Source organism: Oncorhynchus clarkii, chromosome 19, assembly GCF_045791955.1.
Source record: "Oncorhynchus clarkii lewisi isolate Uvic-CL-2024 chromosome 19, UVic_Ocla_1.0, whole genome shotgun sequence".
In the NCBI taxonomy this organism is placed as follows: domain Eukaryota; kingdom Metazoa; phylum Chordata; class Actinopteri; order Salmoniformes; family Salmonidae; genus Oncorhynchus; species Oncorhynchus clarkii.
In genome coordinates, this window is record NC_092165.1 from 49599383 (window position 1) to 49614561 (window position 15179).

Consider the following 15179-nt stretch of genomic DNA (forward strand, 5'->3'; position numbering starts at 1 on the left):
ACTCTACCACCTCAGCACCATGCTCTACCAACTGAGCCCCATGCTCAACCACTTGAGCTCCATGCTCTACCACCTGAGCTCCATGCTCTACCACCTGAGCCCCATGCTCTACCACCTGAGCCCCATGCTCTACCACCTGAGCCCCATGCTCTACCACCTGAGCCCCATGCTCTACCACCTGAGCCCCATGCTCTACCACCTGAGCCCCATGCTCTACCACCTGAGCACCATGCTCTACCACCTGAGCCCCATGCTCTACCACCTGAGCCCCATGCTCTACCACCTGAGCCCCATGCTCTACCACCTGAGCCCCATGCTCTACCACCTGAGCTCCATGCTCTACCACCTGACCCCCATGCTCTACCACCTGACCCCCATGCTCTACCACCTGAGCCCCATGCTCTACCACCTGAGCCCCATGCTCTACCACCTGAGCTCCATGCTCTACCAACTGAGCTCCACGGGAATGTGTGTTGTAACATACACCTTTGTTAGTCTGATATAAATCCGTATTATTTAGTTAAATAATTTCTCAATTTGAGCGTCACTATTTCTATATAGCCAACACTTTCTCGTTCTGAACTTCTAACGCGAGTGGGATGGGTGTGACGGGCATCGCGACAATGACCACACGAGCAGCTGCTCACAGATCTGACATCTCTAACCAGTTATACCTACGACACCACCAAAAGAGCAGCTATGCGGGTGTCCACTATTGCCATTTAATGCTTGATCTGAATGAATCTAGGCCATAGTCTTCGGACAGACTGTCATGTGATCAACATGTCTGTTATATTTCAGTGGGTAATGCAGGGAGGAAGCACCAGCTTGGTGTGGATACTCTTGTCAGTGTGTGTGTGTGTGTCCTCGACGGTGTCTTTAACACACTTGGCAGCAGCGCTGACCTCAGGAGAGTAACCTTCCCTTTAGAGACGTTAGCAACTTTGTTGTCTGAAAATGGCATTTGATAGCAGTGTGATTTATGAGTGTAATAAAGTCATGTTGCTGCATCTGAGTGTGTGAGTTGCCAAGGGCCATACTGTCTGCTACAAGCACTTTTTAAAACTTTGACAATAGTTGTGAATGTGCCTGTGAACGTGCAGCTACTATTGTCCTTGTCAAAATGGCCTCCTTGAGTTGGGGAACAGTCGTAACTGCCAGTTTGGTGTGTCCCTTTTTAAGGGACATAAAAACAAAACTAACAGCTATATGGCTCGCTGAAATACCATCCCCTTAGGCCTGTGTGTGTCTGTGATGTGAATTGGTTGACATGAAGGACCTAATACTTGTTGAATGGCAGGCCTTAGTTTTGCAGCTCCAGTTCTACTGCTTGGTAGAGGGGTTTGGGTGGCCAGTTACTACAATGGGACTCCCCTAGAGGGATCTGTGGATGTGTGTAAACTCAAGGTTCAGACAACGGTGATAAATGTGTGCCTATCTGTCACCTACTACATATGTCTAAACTTCATACAGTTTAGTGTGGTTTTAATATTGGTTTCTCCACAAAAACTCTGTTGTTGACGAGCATTCTGTTTATCTGTTGGTAGATGATGACATTTTCATAAGGCCTTTGTCAGTGTAATGTCTCGATGTACCACCTGTCATAGGAATTGTTACACTGCATTGAGATGAAATAGGTGTGTGTTCTGTAACTATTAACTGCTGTCCTCTCTGACGCCTCCTCTAGTCTGTACTGATGGAGTAAAACACAATAACCCAGTATATCAGCCTTCTGTCCTCTCTGACGTCTCCTCTAGTCTGTACTGATGGAGTAAAACACAATAACCCAGTATATCAGCCTTCTGTCCTCTCTGACGTCTCCTCTAGTCTGTACTGATGGAGTAAAACACAATAACCCAGTATATCAACCTTCTGTCCTCTCTGATGTCACCTCTAGTCTGTACTGATGGAGTAAAACACAATAACCCAGTATATCAGCCTTCTGTCCTCTCTGACGTCTCCTCTAGTCTGTACTGATGGAGTAAAACACAATAACCGAGTATATCAGCCTTCTGTCCTCTCTGACTTCTCCTCTAGTCTGTACTGATGGAGTAAAACACAATAACCCAGTATATCAACCTTCTGTCCTCTCTGATGTCTCCTCTAGTCTGTACTGATGGAGTAAAACACAATAACCCAGTATATCAACCTTCTGTCCTCTCTGATGTCACCTCTAGTCTGTACTGATGGAGTAAAACACAATAACCCAGTATATCAGCCTTCTGTCCTCTCTGACGTCTCCTCTAGTCTGTACTGATGGAGTAAAACACAATAACCCAGTATATCAGCCTTCTGTCCTCTCTGACTTCTCCTCTAGTCTGTACTGATGGAGTAAAACACAATAACCCAGTATATCAACCTTCTGTCCTCTCTGACGTCTCCTCTAGTCTGTACTGATGGAGTAAAACACAATAACCCAGTATATCAACCTTCTGTCTTTCCTCAAACACCAACCACAACTCTGACAACTGTGTCATACATAGCGCACGTTTTCAAGCCTCACTCCAATCCTGTTGGTTTCCACACATTTAATGTTGATGTTGGGAGAGTGTCTATTGTAAAGGCCAGGATTGAATTAGCTTGTGGATTTTGTACAACGTGTCATATAAAGGTAATGAGCCGATAGATGCAGCATTTACAGTGAATGTGGTCTCCACGAACGCTGGAACGTTGCCTTTAAAACGTGCATTGCCGACAAAGCGGCATCGGATGGAATTCCGGCCAAAGTGCGTGTGCATCTACCACCCACTGGTTTTTAATACCACCAACAAAAGCAGCATATCACACTATTTAAGTTACATCACAATATGTATTTCTCAAATACATTATTAATCGGGAGACATTCAAAAAAACAAATTCATTACAATATGACAGGTCTTATCATGAAAAAGTAAAAACTCATTCTAGTACCTAGAATACCTAGAAAACTGTTTGTGCCCAGCTCTCTACACAAAGCTGCACAAGAAGAGTCAATTTGTTTTATTCAACTGGTCACTGTGTTCTAACCAGGCCAGGTGCAGGAGAGGGGCAGAGAGATCTAAACTAGGACACTAGAGTGGCCTGTCTCTCTTCAGCCATGTCACTACACAGATCATCCAACTGTACAGCCAACCATGTGCCATCTCTCTAGCGCAGGGCTTCACAAACTAGGTCCTGGGGTTTGCCCTGGCACTGCACAGCTGATTCAAATAACCAACTCATTGTCAAGCTTTATTTGAATCAGCTGTATAGTGCCAGGGCAAAACAAACTATTGTCTGGCCCAAGGATTGTCATAGTAGTCTGGGCTAAACAGCTGACTCAAGACGAAGTTGAAGATGGAGATATGTAACACAGTTATAAGACATTATGAACATAGGCCAGACCACATACAAAGAAAAAAAATCACTATATATATATATAAATATATATATATAAATATATACTTTTTACATTAATAAATTAATACTGCCAGTGTAAAAAAACTAAAGGACAACATTATTTACTGTACCAAGAAAACTTGCTGAAAATCTCTACGATACACTATATATACAAAAGTATGCGGACAACTCTTCAAATGAGTGGATTTGGCTATTTCAGCCACACCCGTTGCTGACAGGTGTATAAAATCAAGCAGACATCCATGCAATCTTCATAGACAAACATCGACAGTAGAATGGCCTTACTGAAGAGCTCAGTGACTTTCAACGTGGCACCGTCATAGGATGCCACCTTTCTAACAAGTCAGTTCGACAAATTTCTGCCCTGCTGGAGCTGCCCGCGTCAAAGTGCTGTTATTGAATACCAGTGCAAACTGTGAAGTTTGGTGGAGGAGGAATAATGGTCTGGCGCTGTTTTTCATGGTTCGGGCTAGGCCCCTTAGTTCCAGTGAAGGAAAATCTTAACTCTACAGCATACAATGACATTCTAGACGATTCTGTGCTTCCAACTTTGTGGCAACAGTTTGGGGAAGGCCCTTTCCTGTTTCAGTATGACAATGCCCCCCCGTGCACAAAGCAAGTTCCATACAGAAATTGTTTGTCAAGATCAGTGTGGAAGAACTTGACTAGCCTGCACAGAGCCCTGACCTCAACCCCATCAAACACCTTTGGGATGAATTGGAATGCCAGGCCTCATCAGCTAACATCAGTGCTCACTAATGCTTTTGTGAGGTCGGGCACAGCAAGTCCCCACAGCAATGTTCCAACATCTAGTGAAAAGCCTTCCCAGTAGAGTGGAGGCTGTTATTGCAGCAAAGAGGGGACCAACTCCATATTGATGCCGATGATTTTGGAATGAGATGCTCCGTGAGCAGGCGTCCACATACTTTTGGTCATGTAGTGTAGTTTGAAACACAATGTTAGGTGTGTGGAAGCACCACACAGCACTATGGTTAACCTCAAGAAAAATATTACCACATCAAAACGTCCGTCAACCACTTACCACAACATTGATCAAACAAATACTGTCAGATGATACATTTGTGGATATAGTTCATTCACATAAACAGTTGGCTTTGACACTGATTATAAAAATGGTCTTGTCACAAATACCATTAAAAATGTAATTGATGCTAGGTTTACTAGGCACAGTTACCACACACTTACAGTAGATTCGCTGTTATGATTAAAATGAAAGAGATGAGAGGCATTGCTTTGAGTTCCACACTTGCTGAAATGTTTAGCTGTTTCTAGGTTATGACAGTTGGCATAAAGTAATAATGACGAGTATAGGAGTTTTAGAAAGCCTGGGGTTCTTTCAGTTCTGAATCCAGGATTCCTAACTTGAGTTCAGGGTTCATGGTTTCAGTTTGAGGTCCATGTTTTGTGTTCATGTTTTGACTGCGTTTGTAAGTTGAGTTCTGGGTTTTCAGTTCAGTTGTAGTGTGTCGAGAGCCCAGGTGTTGGTGGTTGTAGTGTGTGTGTGTGTGTGTGTGTGTGTGGGGGGGGGGGGCATCTAGAGGTGTGTGTCTGTGAACATGGTGTGTTCCTTCCTCACAGAGCTGAAGGCTTTGATGGCTTCCACAAAGTCATCATCCTCCACATACTGCAACAGAAACAACAACATGGTTAGGAGATCATATAATGCAACACAATCTGAGATCATCAGTGGGATTTAAGCATTATATTGTAGGACTTTCTACTCCTCCCACCTCCTCCCCCTCTCACCAGTCCAGAGTTGTCCCCTCTCCTCTCCCTTTCCACCTCTCACCAGTCCAGAGTTGTCCTCTCTCCTCTCCCTTTCCCACCTCTCACCAGTCCAGAGTTGTCCTCTCTCCTCTCCCTTTCCCACCTCTCACCAGTCCAGAGTTGTCCTCTCTCCTACCCCTTTCCCACCTCTCACCAGTCCAGAGTTGTCCTCTCTCCTACCCCTTTCCCACCTCTCACCAGTTCAGAGTTGTCCTCTCTCCTACCCCTTTCCCACCTCTCACCAGTCCAGAGTTGTCCCCTCTCCTACCCCTTTCCACCTCTCACCAGTCCAGAGTTGTCCCCTCTCCTACCCCTTTCCACCTCTCACCAGTCCAGAGTTGTCCCCTCTCCTCTCCCTTTCCCACCTCTCACCAGTCCAGAGTTGTCCCCTCTCCTCTCCCTTTCCACCGCTCACCAGTCCAGAGTTGTCCCCTCTCCTACCCCTTTCCCACCTCTCACCAGTCCAGAGTTGTCCTCTCTCCTCTCCCTTTCCACCTCTCACCAGTCCAGAGTTGTCCTCTCTCCTCTCCCTTTCCACCTCTCACCAGTCCAGAGTTGTGTCCCCTCTCCTCTCCCTTTCCCACCTCTCACCAGTCCAGAGTTGTGTCCCCTCTCCTACCCCTTTCCCACCTCTCACCAGTCCAGAGTTGTGTCCCCTCTCCTACCCCTTTCCCACCTCTCACCAGTCCAGAGTTGTGTCCCCTCTCCTACCCCTTTCCCACCTCTCACCAGTCCAGAGTTGTGTCCCCTCTCCTACCCCTTTCCCACCTCTCACCAGTCCAGAGTTGTGTCCCCTCTCCTACCCCTTTCCCACCTCTCACCAGAGTTGTGTACCCCTCCTTCCCAGTCCAGAGTCGTGTCCCTCCCCCTCTCACCAGTCCAGAGTCGTGTCCCTCCCCCTCTCACCAGTCCAGAGTCGTGTCCCTCCCCCTCTCACCAGTCCAGAGTCATGTCCCTCCCCCTCTCACCAGTCCAGAGTCATGTCCCTCCCCCTCTCGCCAGTCCAGAGTCGTGTCCCTCCCCCTCTCACCAGTCCAGAGTCATGTCCCTCCCCCTCTCACCAGCCCAGAGTCTTGTCCTCCCTCCCCCATCAGAGACTTCCTGTCCTGTTCGATCAGCTGACTGACGCTGCGGTGCAGGGAGTTCTGGGAGTAGGCGTGGCTGAGCTGTGATTGGCTGGGCACTCGGAGGACCGACATGGGGCTGAACCGTGAGCCTCCGCCCACAATCTTACTGTCCGTCAGGCCCTGGGGGGGTGATGGGTAACAAGAAGTAGAAGTGGATGAAATGCAATGATATACCGACCGCCATCAACACAATCATCAGCCACATACCAATACAATAGAAGTATGCCACATACTAACACACATTAACCCACCCACCAGTAGAATAGAAGTATCCCACATACTAAAACATTAACCCACCCACCAGTAGAATAGAAGTATCCCACATACTAAAACATTAACCCACCCACCAGTAGAATAGAAGTATCCCACATACTAAAATAGTATGTCACACACCAAGAGAAACACGACCCACATGTCCACATGAAATGGTCATTGTTAACCATTAATGTGTACATTCTAAACAGAAGGACAAGGCCAGGCACAGCTGAATCAAGAATCACCCAAATCATCTCACCCTCCAGGAGAAATCAGTGACACCAGTTGATTGTAAACGTGTTAGTCCGAGACTCAAATCATGCATGCATCCATTTGGGGTTATAGGGTGGTACATGCACACTTTCTCATCCTGCCAAGTGTGTAAGAGTTAGTGGGATGCATGCACACTCCCTTTCCCGCTTAACCAGTCAATAAGGTTGTATACAGTAGGATGCATGCACACTCCCTTTCCCCCTTAACTAGTCAATAAGGTTGTATACAGTAGGGTGCATGCACACACTCTCTCCCCTCCTACCTCATAGTTCATAGTGTAGCTCTTTAGAGTCACGTTGCTGTCCTCTAGACAGTCTGTTACCGTATCAAACTGCTGGGGCAGAGGCAGTGTGTGACACATCAGCTATGTGTGTGAGTTTGCAGTGCGTGTCAACTTTAGAGGAGGATACATACATACGGGTTATAATGGTGTTGAGGCACACATGTGTTATCAAAATGTAGAACAGGGATGATCAGCTAGATTCAGCTGCAGGGCAATGTTTTTCTTGAGCGGAAGTCAGGGGGCTGGAACCTAATTACAATTTGCACACTGCAAATTGACCACAAGAAGCCCAAGCAGATATAATATTTGACTAAAACATAACCATTTGTATCTCTATTATGTGTGGGAATAGCTGGAAAAAGATTTCCAAAATTAAAATCACTTGGAGCTGATTTGCTGGTGTTTTTAGTCTTTTATGTCCAACAATAAAAAAACGAATAAATATATATATTTTGGTAACACTTTACTTGGCACCCAGCGTCATAACATGTCATAATATGGTCATAACCATGTCACAACAGCTGACAACCTGTCATAACCTGTAATATGGTCATAACCATGTCACAACAGCTGACAACCTGTCATAACCTGTTATATGGTCATAACCATGTCACAACAGCTGACAACCTGTCATAACCTGTTATATGGTCATAACCATGTCACAACAGCTGACAACCTGTCATAACCTGTTATATGGTCATAACACTGTCATTACCCATATATTTAGACCTGCTGTGACATGTGTTATTTTATGGATGGTTATGACACCTACAAAACCTAGCACACAAGGCAAAACATTCCATTACACCATAGCACACAGTATGTTTGTTATGTATAATTTTTTTTTAAATGACCATATTAAATGATCATGTAACTGTGCACACGTTGATGTCAGACATGCACCTATTCCAATGGAGCAGATTTCAGGAACATAAATCTGGGTTTTGACACTCTTATGTACGTGTCATAGCCAGCCATAAAATAACGCAATATATGTCACAACAGGTGTAAATATGGGCCATGACAGTGTTATGACCATATTATCCTTCCAGACTCATATTAAACGTCTCCAATCCAAAATTAAATCTAGAATCGTCTTTCTATTCCGCAACAAAGCCTCCTTCACTCACGCCGCCAAATATACCCTCGTAAAACTGACTATCCTACCGATCATTGACTTCGGCGATGTCATTTACAAAAATCGCTTCCAACACTCTACTCAGCAAACTGGATGCAGTATATCACAGTGCCATCCGTTTTGTCACCAAAGCCCCATATACTACCCACCACTGCGACCTGTATGCTCTAGTCGGCTGGCCCTCGCTACATATTCGTCGCCAGACCCTCTGGCTCCAGGTCATCTATAAGTCTTTGCTAGGTAAAGCTCCCCCTTATCTCAGCTCACTGGTCACGATAACAACACCAGTAGCACGTGCTTCAGCAGGTATATCTCACTGGTCATCTCCAAAACCAACACCCCCTTTGGACGCCTTTCCTTCCAGTTCTCTGCTGCCAATGACTGGACCGAAAATGGCAAAAATCGCTGACGCTGGAGACTTATATTTCCCTCACTAACTTTAAACATCAGCTATCTGAGCAGCAGCTGTACATAGCCCATCTGTAAATAGCCCATCCAGTCTACCTACCTCATCCCCATATTGTTTTTATTTACTTTTCTGCTCTTTTGCACACCAGTATTTCTACTTGCACATCATCATCTGCACATTTATCACTCCAGTGTTAATCTGCTAAATTGTAATTACTTTGCTACTATGGCCTATTCATTGCCTACCTCCTCATGCCTTTTGCACACACTGTATATAGACTTTCTTTATTTTCTATTGTGTTATTGACTGTACGCTTGTTTATTCCATGTGTAACTCTGTGTTGTTGTTTGTGTCACATTGCTTTGCTTTATCTTGGCCAGGTCGCAGTTGTAAATGAGAACTTGTTCTCAACTGGCCTACCTGGTTAAATAAAGGTGAAATAAAAAAAATAAATGATGACAGGTTATGCCAGCGGTTATGACATATTGTGACATGGTTATTATGACATGGTTATTATGACATATTATGACATGGTTATTATGACATATTATGACATGGTTATTATGACATGGTTATTATGACATGGTTATTATGACATGGTTATTATGACATATTATGACATGGTTATTATGACATGGTTATTATGACATATTATGACATGGTTATTATGACATATTATGACATGGTTATTATGACATGGTTATTATGACATGGTTATTATGACATGGTTATTATGACATGGTTATTATGACATGGTTATTATGACATATTATGACATGGTTATTATGACATATTATGACATGGTTATTATGACATATTATGACATGGTTATTATGACATGGTTATTATGACATGGTTATTATGACATGATTATTATGACATATTATGACATGGTTATTATTTTTTTATTTTTTTATTTCACCTTTATTTAACCAGGTAGGCAAGTTGAGAACAAGTTATCATTTACAATTGCGACCTGGCCAAGATAAAGCAAAGCAGTTCGACACATACAACGACACAGAGTTAGTTACACATGGAGTAAAACAAACATACAGTCAATAATACAGTATAAACAAGTCTATATACGATGTGAGCAAATGAGGTGAGATAAGGGAGGTAAAGGCAAAAAGGCCATGGTGGCAAAGTAAATACAATATAGCAAGTAAAACACTGGAATGGTAGATTTGCAATGGGAGAATGTGCAAAGTAGAAATAAAAATAATGGGGGTGGAAAGGAGCAAAATAAATAAATTAATTAAATACAGTAGGGAAAGAGGTAGTTGTTTGGGCTAAATCATAGGTGGGCTATGTACAGGTGCAGTAATCTGTGAGCTGCTCTGACAGTTGGTGCTTAAAGCTAGTGAGGGAGATAAGTGTTTCCAGTTTCAGAGATTTTTGTAGTTCGTTCCAGTCATTGGCAGCAGAGAACTGGAAGGAGAGGCGGCCAAAGAAAGAATTGGTTTTGGGGGTGACTAGAGAGATATACCTGCTGGAGCGTGTGCTACAGGTGGGAGATGCAATGGTGACCAGCGAGCTGAGATAAGGGGGGACTTTACCTAGCAGGGTCTTGTAGATGACATGGAGCCAGTGGGTTTGGCGACGAGTATGAAGCGAGGGCCAGCCAACGAGAGCGTACAGGTCGCAATGGTGGGTAGTATATGGGGCTTTGGTGACAAAACGGATTGCACTGTGATAGACTGCATCCAATTTGTTGAGTAGGGTATTGGAGGCTATTTTGTAAATGACATCGCCAAAGTCGAGGATTGGTAGGATGGTCAGTTTTACAAGGGTATGTTTGGCAGCATGAGTGAAGGATGCTTTGTTGCGAAATAGGAAGCCAATTCTAGATTTAACTTTGGATTGGAGATGTTTGATATGGGTCTGGAAGGAGAGTTTACAGTCTAACCAGACACCTAAGTATTTGTAGTTGTCCACGTATTCTAAGTCAGAGCCGTCCAGAGTAGTAATGTTGGACAGGCGGGTAGGTACAGGTAGCGATCGGTTGAAGAGCATGCATTTAGTTTTACTTGTATTTAAGAGCAATTGGAGGCCACGGAAGGAGAGTTGTATGGCATTGAAGCTTGCCTGGAGGGTTGTTAACACAGTGTCCAAAGAAGGGCCAGAAGTATACAGAATGGTGTCGTCTGCGTAGAGGTGGATCAGAGACTCACCAGCAGCAAGAGCGACCTCATTGATGTATACAGAGAAGAGAGTCGGTCCAAGAATTGAACCCTGTGGCACCCCCATAGAGACTGCCAGAGGTCCGGACAGCAGACCCTCCGATTTGACACACTGAACTCTATCAGAGAAGTAGTTGGTGAACCAGGCGAGGCAATCATTTGAGAAACCAAGGCTGTCGAGTCTGCCGATGAGGATGTGGTGATTGACAGAGTCGAAAGCCTTGGCCAGATCAATGAATACGGCTGCACAGTAATGTTTCTTATCGATGGCGGTTAAGATATCATTTAGGACCTGGGCGTGGCTGAGGTGCACCCATGACCAGCTCTGAAACCAGATTGCATAGCAGAGAAGGTATGGTGAGATTCGAAATGGTCGGTAATCTGTTAGTTGACTTGGCTTTCGAAGACCTTAGAAAGGCATGGTAGGATAGATATAGGTCTGTAGCAGTTTGGGTCAAGAGTGTCACCCCCTTTGAAGAGGGGGATGACCGCAGCTGCTTTCCAATCTTTGGGAATCTCAGACGACACGAAAGAGAGGTTGAACAGGCTAGTAATAGGGGTGGCAACAATTTTGGCAGATCATTTTAGAAAGAAAGGGTCCAGATTGTCTAGCCCGGCTGATTTGTAGGGGTCCAGATTTTGCAGCTCATTCAGAACATCAGCTGAGCAGATTTGGGAGAAGGAGAAATGGGGAAGGCTTGGGCGAGTTGTTGTGGGGGGTGCAGTGCTGTTGACCGGGGTAGGAGTAGCCAGGTGGAAAGCATGGCCAGCCGTAGAAAAATGCTTATTGAAATTCTCAATTATGGTGGATTTATCAGTGGTGACAGTGTTTCCTATCTTCAGTGCAGTGGGCAGCTGGGAGGAGGGGTTCTTATTCTCCATGGACTTTACAGTGTCCCAGAACTTTTTTGAGTTAGTGTTGCAGGAAGCAAATTTCTGCTTGAAAAAGCTAGCCTTGGCTTTTCTAACTGCCTGTGTATAATGGTTTCTAGCTTCCCTGAACAGCTGCATATCACGGGGGCTGTTCGATGCTAATGCAGAACGCCATAGGATGTTTTTGTGTTGGTTAAGGGCAGTCAGGTCTGGGGAGAACCAAGGGCTATATCTATTCCTGGTTCTACATTTCTTGAATGGGGCATGTTTATTTAAGATGGTTAGGAAGGCATTTAAAAAAAATATCCAGGCATCCTCTACTGACGGGATGAGATCAATATCCTTCCAGGATACCCCGGCCAGGTCGATTAGAAAGGCCTGCTCGCCGAAGTGTTTCAGGGAGCGTTTTACAGTGTTGAGTGGAGGTTGTTTGACCGCTGACCCATTACGGATGCAAGCAATGAGGCAGTGATCGCTGAGATCTTGGTTGAAAACAGCAGAGGTGTATTTAGAGGGCAAGTTGGTTAGGATGATATCTATGAGGGTGCCCGTGTTTAAGGCTTTGGGGAGGTACCTGGTAGGTTCATTGATAATTTGTGTGAGGTTGAGGGCATCTAGTTTAGATTGTAGGATGGCTGGGGTGTTAAGCATGTTCCAGTTTAGGTCGCCTAGCAGCACAAGCTCTGAAGATAGATGGGGGGCAATCAGTTCACATATGGTGTCCAGAGCACAGCTGGGGGCAGAGGGTGGTCTATAGCAGGCGGCAACGGTGAGAGACTTGTTTTTAGAGAGGTGGATTTTTAAAAGTAGAAGTTCAAATTGTTTGGGTACTTTGCAGTAGATTGCAACACCGCCCCCTTTGGCAGTTCTATCTTGTCTGAAAATGTTGTAGTTTGGAATTAAAATGTCTGAATTTTTGGTGGTCTTATGACATATTATTATTATTATTATTATTATGACATATTATGACATGGTTATTATGACATGGTTATTATGACATGGTTATTATGACATATTATGACATGGTTATTATGACATATTATGACATGGTTATTATGACATATTATCACATGGTTATTATGACATGGTTATTATGACATGGTTATTATGACATGGTTATTATGACATGGTTATTATGACATGGTTATTATGACATATTATGACATAGTTATTATGACTGTGTCATAACATGGTTATTATGACATGGTTATTATGACTGTGTCATAACATGGTTATTATGACATGGTTATTATGACATGGTTATTATGACTGTGTCATAACATGGTTATTATGACATGGTTATTATGACTGTGTCATAACATGGTTATTATGACATGGTTATTATGACATGGTTATTATGACATGGTTATTATGACATATTATGACATGGTTATTATGACATGGTTATTATGACATATTATGACATGGTTATTATGACATGGTTATTATGACATATTATGACATGGTTATTATGACATGGTTATTATGACATGGTTATTATGACATGGTTATTATGACATGGTTATTATGACATATTATGACATGGTTATTATGACATGGGTATTATGACATGGTTATTATGACTGTGTCATAACATGGTATGACACTGGCTGTCAAGTAAAGTGTTACCCGTTTTTTTTGCATCGGAAAACTTGGAGGGCTAATTCAGATCACCCGCGGGCCGCAGTGTTGGGGAACACTGAGAGACTTATACAGACAGAGAGACAGAGACAGGCTTACTGCAACAGTGGAGAGGTCAGTGAGGAGGAGAGTACTGGCGTGATGTTTAGAACACATGTCAGAATACGGCCTCTGAGAGCGAGGAGACAAGAGGAGGGGTAGGAGAGGAGGAAAGAGGAGAACAGAAAGGACAAGTAGGAAAGAGAGGGGAAGGAGGAAGAAAAAGAGGAAGGCAAGAAGGAAATGGAAAACAGAAAATAATGACAGAATATAAAAAGAAGGAAACTGAAATCGTTTGAAGCAAATGTACAATTAGCTGTCAATGTCTTTACACACATTATTACACATACAGAAAAAGGATTCAGGCATTTCAGAACCACAAGAGGGCACCTCTGCTTGTGCATAATAAATGGCATGTCATCGCCCTCCAGTGGGCATGAGGCTGAATTGAAGAGCTCATTTCATAAGACTGCCTGTTCACAAATCTTCAGTATAAGAAAAGTGTATATCCTTAATTTAGAACATATGGACAGGTATTAGTAATGACAAGATAAACCATAACCACATTGCTAATAATTATTCAATCCTTTAAGGTCTACACAAAGTACCTAGGCTTACGGATAGGGGGTGTTTGGAATAGGGTCTCTCTCTCTCACCATGTAAGCGTCTCCTCCCGCCTGGCTCCTCTTCTGCAGGGGGACGAGAGGGGGGCGTTCTCTAATGAAGGGTTCTTTCCTCAGGGCCCTCCTCAGCACCAGGCCCAGCAGCACAGCCAAGACCAGGAGACCCAGAAAGACTAGCAGCAGGATGAACCACATCTCAGAGTAGACTGGAGCTCCCTGGGTCCCCACACCCTGCTTCCCTCCTGGGGTGGGCTCCACCGGACCTGGGAAGAGAGAGTGTGGAGGTGTGCAGCTTAGAGTAGGAATCTGATACACCCAAACACTAGGGTTTAGCATAGAGCAGTGGTCACCAACCATTCTGAGTCAAGATCACGTTCCAAAGAGTCTAAAAGCAAACCGAGATCTACCGCTCAGAATAAAAATAACAAACATGAGTTAAAAAATGTGCAACATTAACCACATAAAAACAGTTCTGTAGGAATGAGGTTTGTGCATTAGGTTTAATACATTATCACAGTGTCACGCCCTGACCTGAGTATTCTTTGTTTTCTTTATATATTTTGGTTAGGTCAGGGTGTGACATGGGTGATGTATGTGTTTTTGTACTGTCTAGGGGTTTTGTAGGTTTATGGGGTTGTTTACCAGCTAGGTGTTTATGGTTGCCTAGATTGGTTCTCAATTAGAGGCAGCTGTTTATCGTTGTCTCTGATTGGGAACCATATTTAGGCAGCCATCTTCTTTGGGTATTTTGTGGGTTATTGTCTATGTGATGTTGCATGTTAGCACTCAGTTTTGATAGCGGTCACGGTTTAGTGTACTTCGTGTTTTTTCGTCATTCATTAAAAGTATGTATTCACACCACGCTGCACTTTGGTCTCCTCACTATGATGATCGTGACACACAGCATATTCATTATATGCTTGACCTGCCAATATTGTTCTTCTCAGACCATATTATATTTCAAAACTCGAGCTTTGATAACAAAATAAATCAGTTGGTGAAGCACAGCTGAGGATACATTTAAATAATTCACTTTTTTATTTTACTGGACTGGTGGTACTTGAAACTGATGGTCAATGTCAGGAGAGAGAGAGAAGCCTCTCACGGTCCCTGCTCTCTCCATTCCTCCGGTGAGAGGGGACACCATCTTCCACCTGATGGCCAAACTTGAG

General features: G+C 43.9%; 1 protein-coding gene across 1 annotated transcript in view; it reads right to left on the bottom strand.

Annotated features, from left to right (window-relative positions):
* Window positions 1-4933: 4933 nt before the first annotated feature.
* The window catches only part of LOC139374512 (Usher syndrome 2A (autosomal recessive, mild)), a 267344-nt gene continuing 257098 nt past the window's right edge, over window positions 4934-15179 (bottom strand). Inside the window, exons 64-67 of the mRNA XM_071115513.1 lie at window positions 14041-14270; window positions 13445-13516; window positions 6228-6413; window positions 4934-5023 (exon numbers count right to left, since the gene is read on the bottom strand). Of these exons, the coding sequence (XP_070971614.1) occupies window positions 4934-5023; window positions 6228-6413; window positions 13445-13516; window positions 14041-14270 (578 nt within the window). The remainder of the gene's footprint in view (window positions 5024-6227; window positions 6414-13444; window positions 13517-14040; window positions 14271-15179) is intronic.